Here is a 23061-nt window from a genome sequence, read left to right as displayed (position 1 = left end):
AATAATAATTACTAGAACATCCGGTATAATTATGGTGGAACACAATAATTAGAATACCAAAACACCAAAAACTTTCATACATCATAATTTAGTAAAATATTTTCAAACCAATTATATTACACAACTAATTAAAACAATAAATTATTTTGAAAATGTTATTAAACAAACCATTGATAACCATACAGGTATATGAGCTTTTATTGTTGTTTAAAAGTTGATACTATCACAGACAAAAGTTTTATACACTTTAACGATTCTGCTATATTTGAGCCAAAAGAGGAACCTTATAAGAAAGAAAGACGCTAATGTATGGATCCAATTTCAAAAAGTATATTTCGTCGAAAGGAGGGTAAAAGTATTTCAAACTAAATTTAGATTTAACCCCTATATGTGTTTCTTATTAAAATTGGTAGTAGTTGTCAATTTTCTGAACAAAAATTATCAATTTTGGAAATTTAATTTTGATAAAAATATTTATACACAGTAAACTCACAAAGAGTATCCACGTTTATAGACTTTTTTTAACCCCCGAACTAAAAAAAAAAGGGTGTTATAAGTTTGATCGCTATGTGTCTGTCTGTGGTATCGTAGTGCCTGAACGTATGAACCGATTTTAATTTTTTTTGTTTCGTTTGAAAGGTAATTTAACGGAGAGTATTCTTAGCTATCAAGTGCGAGCTTAGGTTTCCGTACCCAAAAAAAAAAAAAAAACTAAAAAATTGGCGATGATTTTCAAAATCGATTCAGTTTCCATTGTTTTGGAAAAGGCATGACATATCATTTTAACATATAAATAATTATACTATGGAAATGAATGCTCAAATATACCTGGGTCAATTCATTTTGAAAAGTGAAATGGTAAAATAATTTCACTCAAATATTTCAATATCAATTAAAATATTTCCAAAAGTTTGTCCCAAAAAATGATAGCTCTCTAAGTATCCTTTTCATCTCATCTGATGTCCTTGACCATCACTTTGATAATGATTTAAGAAGGAGTGTTATAAATTTAAAGTGTTTATCTGTGCGTCTGTGTGTTTCTCAGTGGCATCGTAGCCCCTAAACAAACCGACTCGATTGAGACCATTTTGTAGCAAAGTTTCCAAAAATCGGTTTACAAGGAATAAATAGCATTTGTCGGGGGGATTTTTTAATTTTGTTAGTTTTCTAAATATCTTCTTCTATACGTGAACAAGAATACACTACAGGGTTCATATTTTGATCAAAAATTGTATTTAAATTTTTTGTTAGCACGATTTTTTACCTAACCCCAAGTTTGTAATTTCTCTCTAGGTATTTATAAAATTTTATCGAGTAGTAGTACCCGATACAACTTTCGTCATCATGGTAAAAGTCGCTGGCTCTGATACACAACTTTTGGCGTTTTTAAGTATGGAATCGATCAAAACACCAAACCCAACTTAATGTTTCAAAAATTTCTGTTCATTATTTTACTTTAACAAACTGGTTACATCTGCAACCATTTTTGTCCATGATAGTATCTAGGCAATACATTGTATACAAAAAGCTTTAAAACTTTACGAGTGTAAAATACAGTAAAACTTCAACACATTTTCTAAATAACTATATGAACAAATTTTAGTCTATTTTCCCTAATTTGTTAGGAAAATTTTTTTTCGATGATCAGACAGAATCCAACATGGAACATCGATTTTCGACACAAAACATTTCAATATCTCATCTACCTCAAATAGATACATAAAATTAAATTTCATATAAATCTAGTGAAAGCGCAGCTCACATGTTATTTTCTTATACAAACAGATAAACTAAAGGCATAATGGCCGTTATAGTCCAGTTCATAAAATCATGCTGCTATATATGTTCCTTATTTGCGACAACAGGCGTGTAACTGTACATAATACTTATACATCATGTGTAAACATATACAAATACACAAGTGCATATTTATAAATTGTTTTTGTTTATCTTTTAAAAAAAACGGACGAGAGCCGTTTCCTTGGTACCAAAAAATTCGTCAGAAATTAAGGTATTATTAAATCGTTTTTTAACAAAATCTGTAAACACTTTTTTGTGTCAGCTTTAGGCAACTGGTACATTTAACAAAAATTTTGATAGTGAAAATCATCATTTTTAATTAACGAGCAAAAAATTTGGAATTTAGCTAATCTCAAAGGTGCGGTTATTCTTAACTAATTAAAATTTTATTTCCTTCTGTAAAAAAGTAAAAAAGTGGGTTTTCGGATATTTCACCTTAATGCACTTCAGCCAATATAAGGAATTCTACAATATATACTGTGCCCAAAAAATAAGGTGACATTGTGTTTATTTTGAAAATTCTTTATTTATCCTTCCAAATCAATTTCATCCCCTTCAAAGTAATCCCCTCCCGTTGCAATGCACTTATGCCAACGGCTTTTCCAATCTTCGAAACACTGGTCGTAGTCACTTTCCGGGATTGCCTTCAGTTCAAAACAGTATACCCGGAGCGGTCTTTTGAGCTTTCTGAACAGCCAGAAGTCGCACGGCGTGAGATCAGGTGAATACGGTGGTTGCGGAACGATATGGGTTGAATTTTTGACGAAATGATCACGAGTTATGAGTGCAGTATGGGATGGTGCATTATCGTGGTGTAAAAACCATGAATTGTCTTTCCATAATTCCGGCCTTTTTAGGCGGATAGCGTTACGCAAATGACGCATAACGTTCAAATAATATTCCTTGTTGACTGTTTGTCCGGACGGAAGGAATAATGCACAACAAACGCGTGCAGTTTAAATTCAAATGTCACCTTATTTTTTGGACACAGTATTATATATATAGAACATATTCTCCAAAAACAATTTTTCAATAAGTACAGCTAATAATTGACATGAATAAACTACCTTTAAGATTTAAAAAAAAATAAATAAATAATAAACATCTACCAATCCGTTTGGGAGCTACAATTCTTATAGTACCTTACAATCCTATACCCGTAGAGAGTTTAAAGTTCTCAGAAGAACAATTTTGTCCATAAGTTTCATAAATTTTATTCTCGAAACAAAATATATTGGTTTTAATCTGAAAATGATATACATTGAGACTTCTAATAAGAGTCGCTCATCCGACAAGTAACCATTAGAACTGATTATCGATGCGATTGAAGAAGATTCTGAACTCTCAGGAGAAGCTCACTTTATCGCAGTTCCACTATAATAGTTTGAACATAGTTCTCAACAAATATAATGACCCAGATAATTTAATATCGATAGACAAAATAACAACTTGTGACAACTCTGGTCAACCAAATACGATACTACATTATACGAACCATTTTGTAAATTAATAATGGTACTATAACGTAATAGAGAGCTGTGTACTATTGAGATGATAGAAACTAGGAACTAACCGGGCTCGAGTGTGCAAAGGTTGCTGGACAAAACTTTCTTTGCGACGCGACACCAGAATCCTTCTTCATCGAATTTGAAACAATATCTTGAAAACAGGTAAGTTAAATGGTCTAATGATCATGAGACAAAATTGTTGTGATTTTTACGATTTTACTTGTATCGTGTTTTTTGTGATTTAGTCGATAAACTTTAAAAATTCCAAAAAATCCAAACAAATTTTTGTCTCTTGGGCTTTAAATTTTCAATACTATGAAGTACCCAAAAGTCATAAAAATGTAGCTCTTTTGGCCATAAGGTAAATATTTCCTGAATTTTCGTTTCGAGACATCGCTCTGTCTATGGGATTTTGAGCGATTTTTTAGAAAAAGCACTCTTGTAACTAGCTAAACTTAAAAGTAGAAAATTATTAAAGTAGAGTGAGTAAAAGGAAATCATTTAATCGTAAAAAAGCATGGGGTGCTTTTGAAGATATTTTACGTTATGCCAATATCTTTCAATAAAATATTTCTAATAATTGAAACCTAGCATCTCACGCTTTTTAACGATTAAAAGATTTTTGTTAACTACACTTTTTTTCCAAACTCATAGAAATTATTTTGTACTTTTATGTTTAGGTAGTTACAAAAGCTTGTTTTTAAACTATTATTTATTTTAAGACTAGATCAACTTTAAAATTATGTTTTATGTAGTTCCAAATCTTTTTTTTAAATTTGTTATAGACCCAAAACAAAGATATAGTTGGCATCTAAATGAGCCACTTGAGTGGTATTTATATCGAAACTCATTTTCAGATCATGTTTTCGATATACAGGTCTAGTTTCCAGTACAGGCAACTGGAAAAAAAAGATTGAAAAGTTCATTAGATTTCGTATACTCAGCTCAGTGGCCTTTAAATCAAAGACTTTTTTGAATCGTAAGTTTTATTTGCAGTAGCTACAAACAAATTGAATAAAATTTAATGCGCTCATAGCATTTCGTATATTCAACTGGAAGGAGAGCCTCTTGTATATATATATTCCCATGTGTAGTTGGTTGATAACAAAACGTGAGTAAACTGATAATATTAATAAGTATCAGTTCGTTGAACATAATAATTTTGTATGTTGTTTCGAATATATAAAGCTCTGGCTGTGTTCACTTGTGATAATTTGAACAAGCCAAGTGTATTCAGAAACTGGTATGGTACCTATATGTAGTACTTATATAAAGTTTTTGAAACAAATTCATCATGTATGTATAACAACTAACTTTAAGGAAAGGGAACGAGTTGACAAAATGTTATCTACATTTACGATTTCTTCCATGGAATCAACAAATGAATGCGATTTTCATATTACTTCGTGTTTGTTTAACGTTATTCACTGCATCTAACAACGTATAACAGAAAAATCAGAACAAATTATGAATTTTTTAAATCGAAAAATTTTATTCCTACTTTTCGTCTTATATTGCCAAGTTATAACATAATTCGCCATCAAAATTGAAAATATATATTTCTTTAATTTGTACCCCCACTACCGTGTTTATACATCCTTAATTAGTCGGACACAACGGGTGTTTTTTGTTTTCAATAATTTGCTTTAACCTTAATTTAATAAGTCTTTTTTCAATTTCCACTGGCTAGTTTTGGAAAAATCCAGGAAAACATATCATACATCTACCGTTTTCCCTCATAAATATGTATACTTTTGAAGTCATTTATTTATTTAAATAATCGGGCAATCCCCCAAAATTTTCAGAATTGATTTAGGCTCAGTAGTAAACCGGCCCAGTAGCCGAGTAAGCTAAGGCGTCCTTGCTTGCTTTGACTACTGGCTGGGAGGCAAAGCATCTCTGAAAGTAATTGAACTTTCTAGTTAGTAAATATTTTTGTTTATTAACTAACTAACTAACTACTGAAAACTTTCTTTGGGAATGATTTTTATATTTTTGGGAATGCAGATTACGAATGGTTTCTCCATTTTTACACTATTTTATGCTATATTTCATAGAAATTCAACTGGTCCTTTCGAATTAATTTTTATTTATAATGATCCTGACATTCATTTATTAAAAAAAGAAAGACTTTACCATTTGACATTACCCAACAAATTAAAATTAAAAAAAAATAGTAAAAATCCACTTACCACCATTTTTAGTTCGTCCATTACATGAATATGTTGAAGCAGTTAATGCTGATATACACAAAATCAATAAAAATGATAATAAAAATATCGTAATCATTAAACACCATTCTCGTGTATTAAAATAATATAATAATTTTGTATGACTATTTGTATTATTATTGGAACTATTTGTTGAACGTTTATTTGTACAAATTGGTGTTATTATTGTTGGCGTTGGTGTAATTGTTGTTGTTAGTGGTGTTGTCGATGTGATTGTTGTTGATCCAGTATTATTGGTGTTGGTGGGTGGACGTGGAGGTTGATATAAAACAGCACCAGTACCACCTAAATGCACCACAGTTTGGGCTGCTAATGGTACAGTTTCACCAGATAGATTATTTGTTGATTCAAAATCAACAGCGGTTGGTGATGAACCATTCTGTTGTAAGAAACCATTACCAGATTGATCTGGTGTACTTAATTTCCAAACGTTTTTCTTCATTTTTCTTAATAGATTTTCCGAAAATTGTATTTTATTAATGAGAATTAATGTTGATATTATTGATTTCCTCCATTATGAATGATTGGACGATCCGTGAACCATAAATTCATTTTTTAATGGAACCCATTTCCTATAAACAAAAACCCCAAAATTAATCATATAAATAATCCCTATCCATATTCCTATCAATATATATTATAAATGTGAAAGTAAGGATGTTTGTTTGTTTGTTTTTTTGGTTGTGTGTTTGTTACGCTTTCACGCAAAAACTAGCGAATGGTTTTCAATGAAACTGTACAGCAATATAGCTGATACAAAATAACACATGAGCTATAATTTATAAAGATATATTAAAAAATACAAAATAAAAAAAATAAAAAATTAAATTTAATCTGACATTTAATATTTTAAAGATTTCTGTAAAATTTAAAATAGTAAATGCCAAACAATTATTAGCCACCTTTTCTGATATACTCAATGAATTATGACTATTTTACAATTTAAAAAATTGAAAACTGTGCATATCTTTTAGCTGCGTAAAACAATTTGTTCAAGTGTTCAAGATAAGTCAGATCAAGAGAGGGGGAGGCTATAAAGCGGTAGTTTTTACTTTTAAGCCCTGTGAAGCGGGCCGGTATCATGCTAGTTAATAATATTCACTGAAATAGACTTAATTTATCGAAGTTTAAAGGAACATGCACCGAATGGGATAATAACTAGTGCTTCGTGCCAGATTAAATCTTAATTTATCGAAGAATCGAGAAGTTAAAGCATCCAAAAAGAAATACATACTGAATTCGAATTCTAATTTGATTCGATTTATTATGTTAAGATCTGTACATAATATTTCATAACATATAGGTAAAATTAATTTATACAATAAATTAATTGATTAGAATGAATAATAATTAGTAATAAATCACAATTAAATAACATTTATATTATATTATAGATTTGATTTGTTTGAAGCTTTACAAAGTGGTGTAAATTAATTAGCACCCTACAAAGCTTCAGCAAACTATAAACCCATAACACACTAAAAAATCGTTTTTAGAGAAAAGTTTTTTGTACAAAATATATTTTAGAAAGACAAAAAATCAGTACTTTAGTTAAAAACATCGATTTCAGAGACGAAACTGCGCTTTTCGGTTAAAACAAATTGAGCTCAAAACTCAATAATGATATAGAAATTATACAGAGATTTTCAAAAAATTATTTCTTTAATGAAACACTACTATTTCATATTAACCTGATGTCTCAAATTAATGTAAAAAATCATTTATTTTTTTAAATATAAATCCTACAATGGGTTAAAATCTTATAACTCAGTCAAATAAAATGCACAATTAATAGAGACCACTTTGTAATAACTAATTCATACTAATTGCTATAATATAATTTAATTAATATTATTTTGTAAAACTTGATGAATTTAATTAATTACAATTGGGTTTCATTATATTTATATGTTCCATTATTTATTTATACAAATACTTAACTATAACCTATAATAGTATATAAAAAGGGTTTGTAAAATAATGAATCTGAAATTATCAATCGATAAAATAATTTAGAATTATATATATATATATTAATGATTAATGATAAAGAAAGAAAATGAATGAATCCATTGTCGATCACAAACGCTATATTCGATTTCAATATCCTTTAGGTGTGTTTCGCATTTTTTGGGTTTCAGCTTATCTTTTGGAGGGGAATCTGATAAGCCTTGAGTGCTACCCACCTTTCCCTAACTTTGACAGATCTTTAAAGGGTTATACTTGTATTTGTATAATGTAATTTTTATAATGGAAGAGCCAGGAAAAAAAATTCGGTGAATTTACTAAAGCTAATCATTTGAGGATTGGTTATAGTAGTTGTGTACACCCACATTCTGCGGTCAGTCAAGCGAACGATAGAACAGGGGTCAGGTATATGCTATCGAAACGGTGCAAAACGTTTACGTGGTACAAAAATGAATTTACTAAAGCTGAAAACTGTTATACAGATTGTATATTGCATAGATAACAGATATGACAGTCAATGAGTTCAACGTTTGAACAGGGTAGGTCATTCAGCCCTTATTTATGAACAATAAATAGATAAAATTCATTTATGATTTCCGTGGTATTTAAATCAATTTATTAAAGATGAAAATTGATATACAGCAATATGCAATCTGTATAAGAATTTTCAGCCTTAGTAAATTCATTTTAGTACCACGTAAAACTTTACCGTTTCGATAGCAAATATCTGACCCCTGTTCTATCGTTCGCTTGATTGACCGCAGTATGTGGGAGTACACAACTTCTATAACCAATCCCCAAATTACCACCTTTAGTAAATTTAACGAATTTTTTTCTGGCTCTTAATACACTACAATTTGTTTTAACAAAGGTTGTCATAAATGTAAAACCTAAAAATATGCTAACTGTTCCACTTAACATTCTGCAACAAGAATGTAAGAAAAATGTCAAGCCAAAATCAGACTTTCTTTCTTCCTTAGTTTGTAGGACAACCCATATACACTGATGTAGTTAAATAATATGTCAACTTAAATATTATCAAACATTCGTAACAACATGAAAATTTAATTATAGCCAAATAAATTATTCAAAATTGTTTGCAGTATAATGTATGAAGCTATAACTATCTAGGAATATACTACAGAGAGATTTGATAAACATTGAAATAAAGACGTACAAGAATGCCAGAAGACTTTCTGGCAATAATAAGGGGGCATCCAAAAACTACATTTCCATAATGCCACAAGTCACAAGTGCACCTGTTGAAAGTGAGCTAATGACTTTTTTAAAAGTTGGTTTAATACTTGTGGATAGTACACATTTACAAAATAAGCTAGTGTAGCGGCACTTTCTCATGAATTGACAGTGACACATTCAGGCTTCCGTAGTCGTCATTCAATAAACTTTTTCATTACATTGCCAACTTTGATTCCAATAACACTAGCTTCAAATATAACTTTTAATTCATACTATATATAGTTAATATATTATAATATCTTGAATAAACTATTGAAAATTTATGGATATTGTCGCATTCATATTATTCATATTCATATAATATTAAATATATTAAATTCAACTAGAAATGTAGGAAGGGTATTATAAATTCTGTTTAATAAAGGTTTGAACTCTGAATACGAATGAATTTATATATAGTGTGTCACATTTAAGATGAAGACGCCCCAATATATGCATTTGATATTTAGAGGAATACCGATTTGAATATTTGCAGTCATACAGGGTGAGGGTCACATTATTTAAAATACTTATTCAAAATCTGAACTTTAAACTCAATCTACTACAAATTGAGACATATGTATAGAGCCGTTTCGTTATATTTTTCTTCGCGTTAGAGATATCGAAAAATATTAGTAGAAACAGTTGCTAAGAATATTTTTTTATACCCATATACCGCGTTACAACTCAGAGACTCTCCAAAGAGCTACGCTTTTAATACTAAAAGGGCAATAATATAATGTAAAGTAGCGGAGGGGGAGGTTCATTTTGAACCAAAATTTAAATTACATTCATGTTAGCAATATAAAAAATTTTAAATTGGTTAAATTTAATAGTGCACATATCCTTAAGGATGTAGGAGCGCCAAGGCAAATTTGGATAAAAGGCTTGAAAAGTAGGCATTAACATTGGTCTTATGAGAAAACAGTAGATGGATGATATGTTTTCATACATTTCTCCAAAACTAGTCGGTGGAAATTAAAAAAAAAAAAAAACATTTAAATTAAAGTAATACTTTAATTAATTACCGAAAACAAAAAAACTCTTTGTGCTCGACTATTTAAGGATGTAAGAGTACAGTAGTGGGACACAAATTAAAAAAAATATATTTTTTCAATTTTGATGGTGAATTATATTACTTGACAATATATTTATTTATTTCGCTTTCGATATTTCGTAAGTCAAGACAGATATCGCAAAATTTTATTATTATTTTTCGTCTACATTCATGAAGTTATAACAAAATTCATCATCAAAGTTTAAAATAAGGTACACATATTTCAACTCTAAATCTAAAATTGCTTTGGTGCTCGTACTATTTTAATAGTTATATTTAAGTTATTTTTAGAATAGCATAGCTCATCGCACAATTTAGAACCTAAAAAGTAAGAATTTTTTTTCTTTTTTTTAATGTCCGTAAATAGTCACAATGAGAAAATATCATTTTGTTATCTGTACTTCTGTCTGCAGACAGAAGAGGTTTTGGGGGTTAATCAAAAAATCTTCATAGTTGAAAATAGGTAACAAATAATTTGAACCTCAAGTCGAAACTTGCCTTGGTGCTCGTACTACCTTAACTATTAGGTTTTGGACAAAAGTATATAAGACACTTTCGACTTAAAATTGTCCAAAGAATCCACTCTGAAGGTATGCCCATTGAGCCACGGAACACCCTGTATATATTATTATTACTATTATTAGTATTCCTAAATGAATATGCATATTTTAAGTAAATAATAATTAAATTGAGTTGTGTAATTAAATCAATCTAATACTCTATTATATTAAATCACATTATATTGTATGAGTATTAAATGGTATGTCTTCAACCATATACATTTTAAGGGTATGTTTATTATGTAGGGTAAGATGTAGTACCTAGAGTCAAATTTATCTTGAATCATTGGTAGCTTTTACAAAGATACATTTAAAATCGACTATAACGACGAACCTGGTATAGCGACGAAAATGAAAGGTCCTGGCAAATGTACCAACTTAACGACCAACTCATGTAAAAACACATTTTTTTTACATGTATATACAGGTTGGTCCATTTTAATCTATACACCGAAAAAACGCGTTTTGTAGTTAACCAATCCAAAAATAACTTAAACAAAATTTGCAAAGTTTAATGGAAGGCATCATTTGTTGACATCAGATTGGACCTTCTTCTGGTTTCTTTAATAGCCAATTTAGATCCTAAACGGTAAAACTAATTATCCATCGACGTAGATGTGCACACAAATACACAAACTTTCACTTCAATATAAAAATTTTATAGTGCTTATAACGATGAAATTTTTTATGTCTCTTCAATGTAATTTTAACCAATTTTCACCGTATTGTTAATTACTGGACATCATTTGTATTGAAATGAGGATTCTTTATCAGATTGCAGGTAGGCTGAAGAATGATGGTCAATATGATTATGTTTTGGAATAAACTAAAAATAAATTCTTTTGCAAAAAAAAAATAAATAAAATTGATTCTTCTGATTGTCCATTTACAAGCTGTCAATTGCATATTGTTTTACTGATAAATCAGTTGATACCTTATTCCAGTTTTGAACATAACGTTGAATTTTGAAGTTTAAAAGTTTCAAAAACGCAAAGTAATGCTGTCTTGGGCCTTGATTCTTTTTCAATTTTCGAAAGACATTTCGCTTTCTGATGCTGACAGGAAGTATTCAATATATGTGTCAGAATGTTGACTCATTAAGAAACACGGACATAATAGATCGAGTGGTCGAGTTGTGTTTTTAAATATAAAAAATAATGCTTTCCATTAATATTCGATCTATTTTCATATGTTGGCGTATGATAAGTATTTTGTGCGTAATTTTCCAAGTAAATATTTGAAAAGTAGATCTTGCGTCTCTTGAATCCCTGCGTCTTGAATCCCTGGATTCATTCTCGCACTACCGATTAATACGGCCCTGCTCAGTGAAACGCTTTCTAGAAATTTTCTTGAGAAAGAAACTTAAAAATGGCAATCAAGCCTGTCCCTACTTTACGGTCGCAAGGTATCGAATACAAAATCAATCGCATATAAATTGCTGTAAATTATTTACGTTCGATGATAATGTAACATAACGTATACATAAAATAAATAGAAACATGTTTATTTAGTTATAAATAAATTAAACAGATATTAATCTGATTATGACCACGCGAACACAATTATATACCTAATACCTAGAATAGCATAGCAAAAACTTTATATTAGCATTGATTGTATAGACGAATCATTTTAGATCAAAAAAGGCTAAAATGAAGAATTTTTATGTACCTCAACCTATCGGGCCAGTATTTTTTTTTAAATGTAGAGGAAAGTCCATATATCAAAATTTACATCTAACTTCTTGCCGCTAGAAAGTTTGGCCATTGCTATGGGCCAAAAAAGCCCATAATTATAATCCATTTTTGAGGTAATTTTTGAAAATTTCAAAACCTTGACAATATGCAACAAAATGGGCCAGAAACGTACAATATGGGGTTTTCGGGATCGCTGATCACTATTCTAAAGTCAGAATTTTTATATACTCCCCCCTCCTGGGGTAATTCACCCCGCTGTTCCAAATTGGATATTTACAGAAAATTGCAGTGTTAGGTCAACGAAGGGCGTAAAACCCCTAGAAGGGTGGAGTATATCCCCATTCTAACTTCGGAATCGTTATCAGTGACCCTAAAAACCCCCGAGTATACTTTTTTGGCTCTTTTTGTCGAAAATTTACAGAATCTTGCTGTTTTGGACCAGCTCGAGTGAATAACTCCAGAAGTGGGAAGTACAACTTCATTCCAACTTCGGAATCGTGATCAGTGACTCCAAAAACCAGCGAGTATTATTTTTTGATCCATTTTGTTGAATATTTACAGAATATTGCAATTTTGGACCAGCAAGGTAAATTAGCCCAAGAGGGGGAGATTATATCGAAATTCTGTTTCGGAATAGTGATCAGAGACCCCAAAAACCTACGAGTATACGTTTTTGGCCCATATTTTCAAGGTTTTAAAATTTTCAAAAATTACCTCATAAATGGATTCTATTGATTTTCCTATACGGCCCATAGCAAAAACCAAAATTTTCTAGCAGCAAAGAGTTAGATGAAGATTCCGATATATAGACCTTCCTGATCATTTTAAAAAGAAAAAACTTTCCCGATAGGTTGAGGTACAAAAAAATTATCTATGAAATGCTAAAATGACACGACTAGTATATGTATACGAGTATACGAGTATACGTGTACGAGTATATGTATAATGTATAATGTAGTGCATATGTTGCTGTTGTCGGCAAGCAAGCACATTACATTAAAGTAGTTCGGCTGTTGTGTAATCAACTAGGCAATTTGTATGACGTAAATGTAATAAAATGCGATAAAAAGATCGCAAAAGTGTCAAAAACCAAAGTTTTCTTTTTGGAAAGCGCCGTAACGTAATGTTTTTTTTTTTTTTTTTGCATAAATAGAATCTGTGATAAACTTTCTTCACAATGAAAACTTTTTTGAAGCTCGATCACCGATTAATTTTTTTACAGTCATCATTATTGCGAGTTCTTCCATAAGGTAGTGTGTTTAAATGGAATGAGAAATGAAATAATTCAAAATTTTGCCGTGCAAAAAGCCCCATAACTGCGTTTATTGTGATCAAGGGACTATGAACTATCATTTACCGCAAAAAAATGAACATTCACCGTACTTGCTCAAACAGTAGGACTACTTTAATAAAATGATATATACGTATATTAGTTTTGTATCGTTTAGTGTTAGAAACTTAATTGGAACAAATGAAAAGTTCAGATCAAATCTAATTCAAAAGATTCGAATCGAATGGAATCAATAGGCGCTATAGCCTGGCTGGACCTTTGCTCCCTAGTTGAAAACTCGCATTGCCTTCAGGTCACACGGCACTTAGTCCATCATAACCTGAGCCGTAGTCTTTTTTCCTGATAGTACAGATCTTGACATTTAAAATTTTCTATTGGAATTCTAGCGTCTTACATTCTCTGAACGTACTCAAATAAACAAAGTCTAGCGGGACTTAACAAATTTCACTAAATCTTTACCGGTCAGAATCTCTGCTATTTCCCTGTTGTTTGCGCAGAAATAGTTGATATGTTTTTACAGAGGCAGATTATCCATAAGTCCAAGTAAGTGCGTATCTACGAGTCTATAAAGAATTCCGCTCGTGGGAATTTTTAAACGAACATAAAATTAATTATGTAAGTAAATAAGCAAAAATTTACAGCCCGTATTACAGTTGATATTAACATTTTTACATTTATTCAAATGTCTGACCAGAGGCATAGGTAGGTAATCAAAGGCACGGGTAATAAGCTTCTCAATCAGCACTGCAATGGTCATATTATCTGGCAAATATTTGGGTACAAACTACTTGTAGAAAGTTGACTAAAAATTTTTCCAATTTTCTTCTCTTTTGAACACACCACTTAAAAAATTGTTTGTTATAATTAAGTTTTAATTTATTTAACGGATTAGAAACTAATTTTTAATATTAATGTAATTTTTTTTTTAAATTACATTAACTTTTATCTGAAACAATAACAATAATTATTTATTACGAGAGCTTAAGTTTCAGTTAAAAATGTTTGAGAGAAATTTATGTTTATTTTGATTAGAGAAAACTCGAGAAATTATTACTCAAAAATTAAATCAATTTACTTTTACGTTAGGGTTGCCAATCCTCCAAGACTCCAGAAAAATATTGGCCAGATTACTGCATTAAAAATTAATGCAGTAGGGTGTGTCAATAACTGGATTTATTCCGATTACTGAGATTTTATGGAAAAATTTATAATAAATAAAATAAAGCATTGCCAAACAGCATTGGAATGTATGTATTTAAGCAAGACTGTATACATACAGTATTAAACACATGTTATTGTGATGCTATTTAGAATCGTGTTAGATGTTTTTAGAATCATGTTAGATGTATATATACAACCAAACAATATAACATTGAAACTCGAAAAATAACTTTTATCGATAAAAATGCTTCAAATAAACAATTTTTGGGTGTGTAGGCGGACATCTTACGCAGGCATTTAACTTTACAAAAAAATGTTTGCGTGTTTATAAAGAACAACTTTCTAAATTAAAGCGTTCATCTAATGTTTGTCAGTTATGAATTAGAGTGAGGTTTTAATTGAACCTGAAAACTTAGATCGAGTTCGATGCCGTATAAGATGTGTCCTTTTGAAACTAACATTTTTCATGTTTAACATTTTTCGAGTTTCATGCATACGTCAACTTAAAAAAGACAGCCTTTATATGTGATTGGAAAAGAACGGTATCAAGACTCCACTTTCATCACATATTTGAATAAAATCTCCAGATTTATTCGGACAATCTCTAGACTTTATAAAATTCGAAGTTGGAAACCCTAATTTACGTTTATGTAAATTTAATGGTAGATCAAATCGAAAGCCAAAAGTATGTCAATTACTGAATTACCTACGTTTTATAATCGTGTTTAAACAACATTAGCGTTATAATTAATTAACTGAATGAGTTTAATATGTAATTTGATAACTAACACTAGTTCGGATATTGTTGTTAATACACTGATTTAGGTGTGCAACGAAATAATAATATAGTGAAATTCATTTATAATGACATCGAAAGGTGTTAGATCCCAATGCTATATTATTTATATACAAGGAAGGGTAGTCTTCTGGGTACTGGAGTTTAAATCGTACCCAACCGTTTTCTCATAAAAGGTGGTTTTCATCTGGAATCTGAAATAAACTAAATGATAAATCAGTAATCTAGACAAAAATGGCATTTTTATCTAACGATTAAATGTAAATAATAAAGGCGTCAAAAAATCAAAAAAGAATGTTAAAATATTCTATTTAACTGTTAGGAATATAGTCCGTGGGACAGCACCCTTTTTGTTAAATGATTAATACATATTTGAAACTTCGAGAATGACTTCCATTTGGCGAATCCACCAAACTTTTCCTCTAGCGCTTTTTTCGAAAGTATTGCTTTTTCAAATCGACATGATAACGTTTGTTGTTTAATAAATACATAGTTCACATTTGCTAAATTTTTTTAATAATTACTATGTTAGGTGCGATTTTTCACACCTAGAGCTAAAATATGACATGATTAAGCGCATTTGACAATGCAACTTTTTCGAAAAAAGTCGTAGAAGGAGTCTAATACCTTACTGATATGTTTCCAAACGTTTCTGCATTTGTATATAACTACGAGCATTATTCTTTTTTTTGGTGATATCAAAGTTATGTCAAACGGGTAAATAGATATATGATTAATTGACTGAGTCCACTTAGTATTTATTAAATACTAATATGCCATTAAAAGTGATTTGTAGCACTTATTAGCTATATATGGAGGTTTCTAAACTTTTCTACATTTGTATACACCTACACTCTCTTTTTGATGACATCAAAGTCAAGCTAAACTGATAAACAGATATGTCTTTATGCTTAAATGAGAAAGTCGACTTGGTATTTATTAAATATCTACTAATATGGCATTAAAAGTGATTTGTAGAACTTATTAGCTGTATATAGAGGTCGTATGTGTGTTTCAAATCAGATCTTTTATTAAATGATTTTTTTTTTACAAGACAATTCCATTATTTATTAATTTTTAATTGTAATTAATTTTGAAACTAGTTTATTCTGGTAAAAAATCAATCAATTTAATCAATTTTTTACGTCCATGTGCGTAACTAGTACGCTTTAGAAAGGTTTCTCTTGGGAAAAACAACTGTCGCAATTAGAACCTAGCAGGGGTGCATATTTAGCCCAAAATTGCTTTGAAATGCTTATGTTGGCTTAAAATTGTCATCTAGTAGGTATTTTTGGTCGCCGAATACGAATGTGATGTCAGATTACACGGATACTATCACATATTCCGAAATTCCTACCATTTTTGATCATAAATTGCACTTTTTAACAAAAAACCGGAAAATTAAGTATTTATCACCCAAACTGTCCAGAGTTAATGTCGGATTACACGGATTCTGTCACGTCTTCCGAAAATCCAGCCGTCAATGTTTAATATTTTTTTAAGCCAAAAAAATTGTGTGCGTGTGATTTTTCGGAAAAATGGCACTGTTTTCGGAATACGTGACAGAATCCGCGACAGAATCCGTGTAATCTGACATCGGATTCGTATTCAACGATCCAAAAAAAACCTACTAAATGGCAATTTTAGGAAAAAATAAACATTTCAACAAAATTTTGGGCTACATATGCTTCCGCGGGGCCCCTATGTTTCTTAGGGCCCTATAAACATGTTAAAAAAAGTTTCATTGAAATCGGGGCCGTTTGCCAACTTTTCCACTATCGACACTTTTTTCCGGCTTATTCACTGTAGGTATTATTAGTGAATATATCTGCCGGATACTATTTAATATATAGAAGTTATGTGGCGTTCACACAACTTTACAGACTGTTTTTTAATAAATGATGGATGGATTGATTTGACCAAAACCTTTTTAAAGTCATATTTTATTTGTTTATGTTTATATATATTGTTGTGTAATACAATATTCATTAATTCTTGTTTACCTTCTTAATTGTATACCTATTTATGTTTACACCTAATATGATCAGAATAAAACCAGTTCCATAAAGTTCCCATGTACTTGGAAATTGATTCATTTGGTCATTACTAGGTACATATTCATTTATTAATATTAAACTAAGATATATAATATACATTAATCAGGATGTTGTTACAAAGTATGTTTGGACAATACCAATAATTACCGAAACTTTTAGGAAATTTTTGGTTTTACGGGGTACGTTGTGATTAAAGTAATACTTGAATTGCATATTTGTGTTATTTTCTTTCCAAAATTTCATTTTTGTATTCGATTTAAAATATTTCACTCGTTATAGTCAAATCTATAAAAATATGCTCTTATATTCGTGCACTGTTTGTGGCAACAGTGTACAATACTAAGAAATTGTACCCATGCATATACTCAATACACACACATAAGTGCAAGTTTATAAGTTTTTTTTTTTTTTTTTGCTTATCTTTCTTTTCAACAATTCGACTAGAAAAACCTTTCTTAAATTAGGCAAGCTGAATTCAAACCTTATTTTGTAACGAACCATGGCATGCCGTAAGGCTTTTAAACTAGGCCGTCGTTAGGAAACTCTTCAACATATCTTTGAAATTCATGCCTTACGCTGATAACCAAAGACTTGCCAAAGTTAGGATTACCGAATTCGACTACATTCAGAAGTGTTCGAAGTATAGTCTCATTTAGGCGTATCTTTAAAATTTCAAACTCGAGCCTCTCTCTTATAATCAACGACTTACAGAAGTCAAGCATTCGCAATTCGGCTGCTATTAGAAGTGCTTCAGGAACAGCCTCATTTGAGAGTATTCCAAGCACAAACCTTCTGGTAACTCTTATTACCGAAGTCAGGCATAAGAATAAATTCAAGAGAAAGTGCAACGTGTGTTGGGGATATTTAACTGCAATATCCCGACTAGAAATTTCAGTTAGTTTTTGTAAGGTTTGAATGAAGCATTCCGAATTCCCCGTTTGGTCCATCCCCGTGTAAGTAATAACACCTAATGTAGCATGCATTCGGAATGATGATCCTCAACCTAGTCGGGGGTAAGTTCGACTCTCTATTATTTTCTTTTGGATTTCTATTTCTATTTAATTCTATCATTGTCCACATTAGGTTTTCCTAATTGTTGTTTAAAGTGTGGCTTCCGAGCTGTAGCCTTATAAGGACACCGAGTTTGGACTATCAACAACAAGTATGGCTGCCAAACTACTACCTAATTAGGAAGCCAAATAAGGGAGACTCTTGAAACTGCGTTACTTACCAAACGTTAACCTAGTGTGAATGACTCACTTACCGCAAGTTTGACATTCGATATGACATATTTTAACTAATACGTTATTTTTGAAAAATATGGTATGAGCCCATTTCGAGATATATCTATGTATCTATTTTTTATACTTGGTACGTCTCCAGACAGATTGTTAATATCTAATTGCATTCCACAGACAGTGAAACAATTTACATTTTTGTAATTAAATGCAGAATATATACTTTTATTAATCTTATAAAACAATTTTATTGAATTCCTAAGAAAAGCCTTATATAAATAAATATATATATATAATTTTCCAGGAGCTGTGAGAGTAAAGATCCTGAGACCTTTTAAAAATAAAAAACCATATTTCCAATTTTCCCGGTTAATAAGTCCGGATCTGATTCTTTTATTGACCACAAACAAACAAAATCTAGATTTCTTCGTATCAGTTGTAAATTAATTGAACTCGTTTAATAAATCAAATGATAAATAAATATAATTTCAAACAATTGAGTTAAGTTAAATGTAATTGAAGTACTTACACTTCATATTGAAACTGTCAGAACTCAATTAATAAAACACAACTATTTACTCAATAAATTATGCTTTAAAAAAAAACACTACTTCAGTCTCAAACATCTGTTCGTGCTCATGTAATCTAAATCTGATAATTCAAAAACAAAAAAATTTTAATTTAAGGATTCGAGCGCCAGGGCCGTTTTTGATAAAAGGATTGATTTTGTTTATATAATGTTGGACTAAGTCTAAATCAATTCTGAAAATATTAGGGGAAGTTGCCCGGTTATTTAAATAAATAAATAACTTCAAAAGTAGGCATATTAAACATTGATATTATGGGAAAACGGTAAATGCATGATAATACAGTAACCTTGCCATTTGAAAGTACGGGGTAGTATGCTTCAAATCCGACTCCAAAAATAACAATAATTTTAACTATATTACATTATCGTTATTTTCTTACTTTTTAGTTCATATTAATTTGTTTTGGAAAAGTTTTTCTTTTGAAGTCGGTTTTCTTTTTGTTAAAAGATGTTTTTTTGTAAGATAGTGTATAAAAGAGGCAAATTTACAAATCGCGTAACTTTGAAGTTAGTTAAGTCGAGATATTATAGGCGTAAGAATTTGTAAGCGTAAGATATTTCTTGAATGTAAGAAAAGAGCACTAAATTGTACATAAATTGTAGCCTATTTTTGAACTATCATAAATAACACCAGACAACCTAATAAAAACGCGTTATAAAATTATTCGGCTAATAAAAAGTCATATCAATTATTTTATTTACCTACTTTTAGATTTACCATGAATGTAAAACAAATTGACTATAAATTTAAAGGAAAACTTTTATGGCGAAATTTATGTCAAAGGTTTTTTTGCGAAGAAATATTTTATTTATTTCCTCATTTTACTGTGAAAATTAATATTTAATTTAGTTGATATAAGCTTTAATAGTAGAAAATTTATCAACAGAACTTTTCATTAACCTTATGAGGGGTTGGATAGAAAAATTACAAATTAACAAGTGAAAACAAACAATTCGCTGAGTTAATTGTTGAAATACCATGCATAGTCAGTATTGATTTCTTTATCACATTACACATACAAACATGTGACACATACATAAATGTTAATCAAGTATAGTACATATTATAAAATTTCCGCATAATTGACGCCCTCACGGGTAAACAGTGATGTTTACGAAAAAATGTTTCAAACAAAAGTTGTTTAATTTTTGATAAGGAACATTTTTTATATTTAAACTTTTGTTCTATCTCTAACGGTTTACAAGATGGGTCCTACGGACCCAAGACCCAATTGACCTATGATGCCCATTTACGAACTTGACCTCACTTTTTACGTCCTGAGTACGCTGTAAAAATTTCAGCTTGATATCGTTTTTCGTTTTTGAGTTATCGTGTCCACAGACGGGCGGACGGACGGACAACCGGAAATGGACTATTGAGGTGATTTTATGAACACCTATGACAAAATTTTTTTCGTAGCATCATTATTTCTAAGCGTTACAAACTTGGGACTAAACTTAATATACTATGTATATTTCATATATACATGGTATAAAAATTTCTTTTCTCTTTGTATTATTTATGTACATTTTTTTTTTAATTTTTATAAAAATGAAAAAACAAACAGAATACCATTTAATAAAAGTAATAAAATGTGCGCTTATTTTTTTCTTTTTCCAATACTTAGGTAAACATTTCAATAACCAACCAACGGATACCAGAATTTTTAATTTTTATAATACACTTTTCTGATTTCATTGGCAAAACTATTCAATTCAGCTAAAATAGAATTTAGTACAGGGTACGATTTAAGGTAAGTTTATTTTTTTTATGAAATATAAAATGTCAACAAATATCTCTGCAATGGTTTGCCAAAATAATACGGTACTGGTGATAATAAAAATATCAAAACTTCGAAAAAGTTTTGAATTCGACAGGAAACAAAACACCTTTATAAGAGCCAAGACAAGATTTATGAATGTACTTATAAAGATAGACCAACTAAAATGGAGATGGGCAGGCCACATGATAAGGAGAACTCAGGAAAAGTGGAGTAAAATTGTGACTGACTCGTATCCCAGAGATGGAAAAAAAGGGAAAGCCAATTTAAGAGATGGGAAGATGAGTTAAAGCTCATAGCGGGCATTATTGGAGAAGGTTTGCCAGACATAGAACACAATGGAAAATGTCAGAGGAGGCCTTTACCAAAAAGCACACTGAACTTAGAGATATCCTCTAAAAGAGGAAAACAAACACTTCAAAACAGACGGAAGTTCAGGATACAGGGATTATTGATTGATTGATTGATTGAAAATGTTAACAAATATCTCTGCAATTGTTTGCCAAAAAAAAATACGGTCAAAACTTCGAAAGCATTAGTAATTCGAAATTGAAGCTGGATGCGGGCGCAGCGGGCTCATGGCGAAAGCCCAAGCCAGGTTGAAGTCTATCTAATTGATCAAGAGATGCAAGTAAAGTTTGTGTTTAGCGGGCGGGCTAAGCGTAGGGTTGGCTAGCGAGTGGGCTAAGTGGGCAGACTAAGCATTGTATAGCTATTAATGATTTGAAGCTGCAGGTTTATTAAGATTAATAATCGCTGATCAAATAAATTTTAGGAGAAACAAAGTTCACCGGGTCAGCTAGTCCTTAAATAAAAATTGATTCATTTTCGACAACCTCAAAGCGTATTTTCTCAAAAGCAAATCATTGATAGGATTTTTAACTTTACAATTATTTTTTACTTTTTTGTGCATTTTTTTGAAGTCAGTTTTATTTTTCAAAAAAAAAAATTGTTTATATGCTAAGGTTATTTTTCAGATTTTAAGATTTCAGTAAATAAACAATTTTGAAATTAAAATTTTTCAAAACTACAAAATTTAAAAAAATATAACTTTTTTTCGATAAAATGTTTATGATTTTGTTACAAATTTTCAAAAATTTTGATTTACAAAAATGAAAATCAAATGAAAAAGACATGCGTTTTCCTCACCTGTTTTAGAATCGTAGTAGTACAAAACAAAACACAATAATACACGCGGTCGACCGTATGTTGATAGTAAAAAATTAACCAAAATTTATCGAAAATAAAATAAAGAAATGAATAAATAAATTTAATTCTAAAATTGTCTTTTCCCGCAAAAAATAACAACACAAAAAAAAATAAATAAATTAGCAACAATAAAAAAAAACAATCAAAACACGAAAACAAGTTCAAGAATTGTTGTCATAGCGAAAAATCATGTCCGCAACAATAGATTTATTGTCACAATAATAAAATATAAATGTTACCTTAAATAATACTTTGTTACCACTGAGCCCTGACATCTTGTGGTCGTAGCATTTTAAACCTTATCAGTAGTGGCAGAAACCGCTTTCGTCACCGCTCCCGTTTGTTACTACCGTCCGTTTTTATGTACCATATACATAGAAAATCTCCCTACCACATTACAGGTGCGCATACGATGTAAGGATATTAGTCTAGTATCTATTACCACACGACGGGCGAAAAATTTCGATCAAAATTTATTTCTTGATTTTTCTGAGCATACTGTCGGTCCGTTGTATGTCACAAGCTGAAATTTTTGGGGCAAACGAGCTTTTTTTGAAACAATACACATAATTTATATTTGCTGTTTCGGAGGACATAAAATTTGGTAATAATAATAGGTAAAAGAGGACAAAAAATAGGACACAAACACCTAGACCAAGAAGTCCTTTATGCCCTCGTTGAGAAAAACTTGTCACCCGAAGGTCTCCTGGTAAGATAGCTTCGAGGTGGTATTTTAAGCAAATGGAGCTATAAGATTTTGTGAAGCTTCTCCACCGATATTTCTCCCAAGACTGAAGAGTCGAAGATTTTGAACCCAAATATTCAAAATCTTATACTCTGCGACTTTCTGCAGGTACATATAACAAGTATGGAGGTTTCGAA

At 30.5% G+C, this 23061-nt stretch overlaps 1 protein-coding gene across 1 annotated transcript in view; it reads right to left on the bottom strand.

Annotated features, from left to right (window-relative positions):
* Nucleotides 1-22202, bottom strand: part of LOC123296624 (neprilysin-1-like) — a 76041-nt gene extending 53839 nt beyond the window's left edge. The window contains exons 1-2 of the mRNA XM_044878178.1: nucleotides 22120-22202; nucleotides 5501-6111 (exon numbers count right to left, since the gene is read on the bottom strand). Coding sequence (XP_044734113.1) covers nucleotides 5501-5981 — 481 coding nt within the window. The 5' untranslated portion in view covers nucleotides 5982-6111; nucleotides 22120-22202. The remainder of the gene's footprint in view (nucleotides 1-5500; nucleotides 6112-22119) is intronic.
* Between the last annotated feature and the right edge of the window lie 859 nt (nucleotides 22203-23061).

This window comes from Chrysoperla carnea, chromosome 3 (genome assembly GCF_905475395.1).
Source record: "Chrysoperla carnea chromosome 3, inChrCarn1.1, whole genome shotgun sequence".
NCBI lineage: Eukaryota > Metazoa > Arthropoda > Insecta > Neuroptera > Chrysopidae > Chrysoperla > Chrysoperla carnea.
Note: the sequence above shows the minus strand (reverse complement) of the source record. Positions and strands in the feature narration are given on the sequence as shown.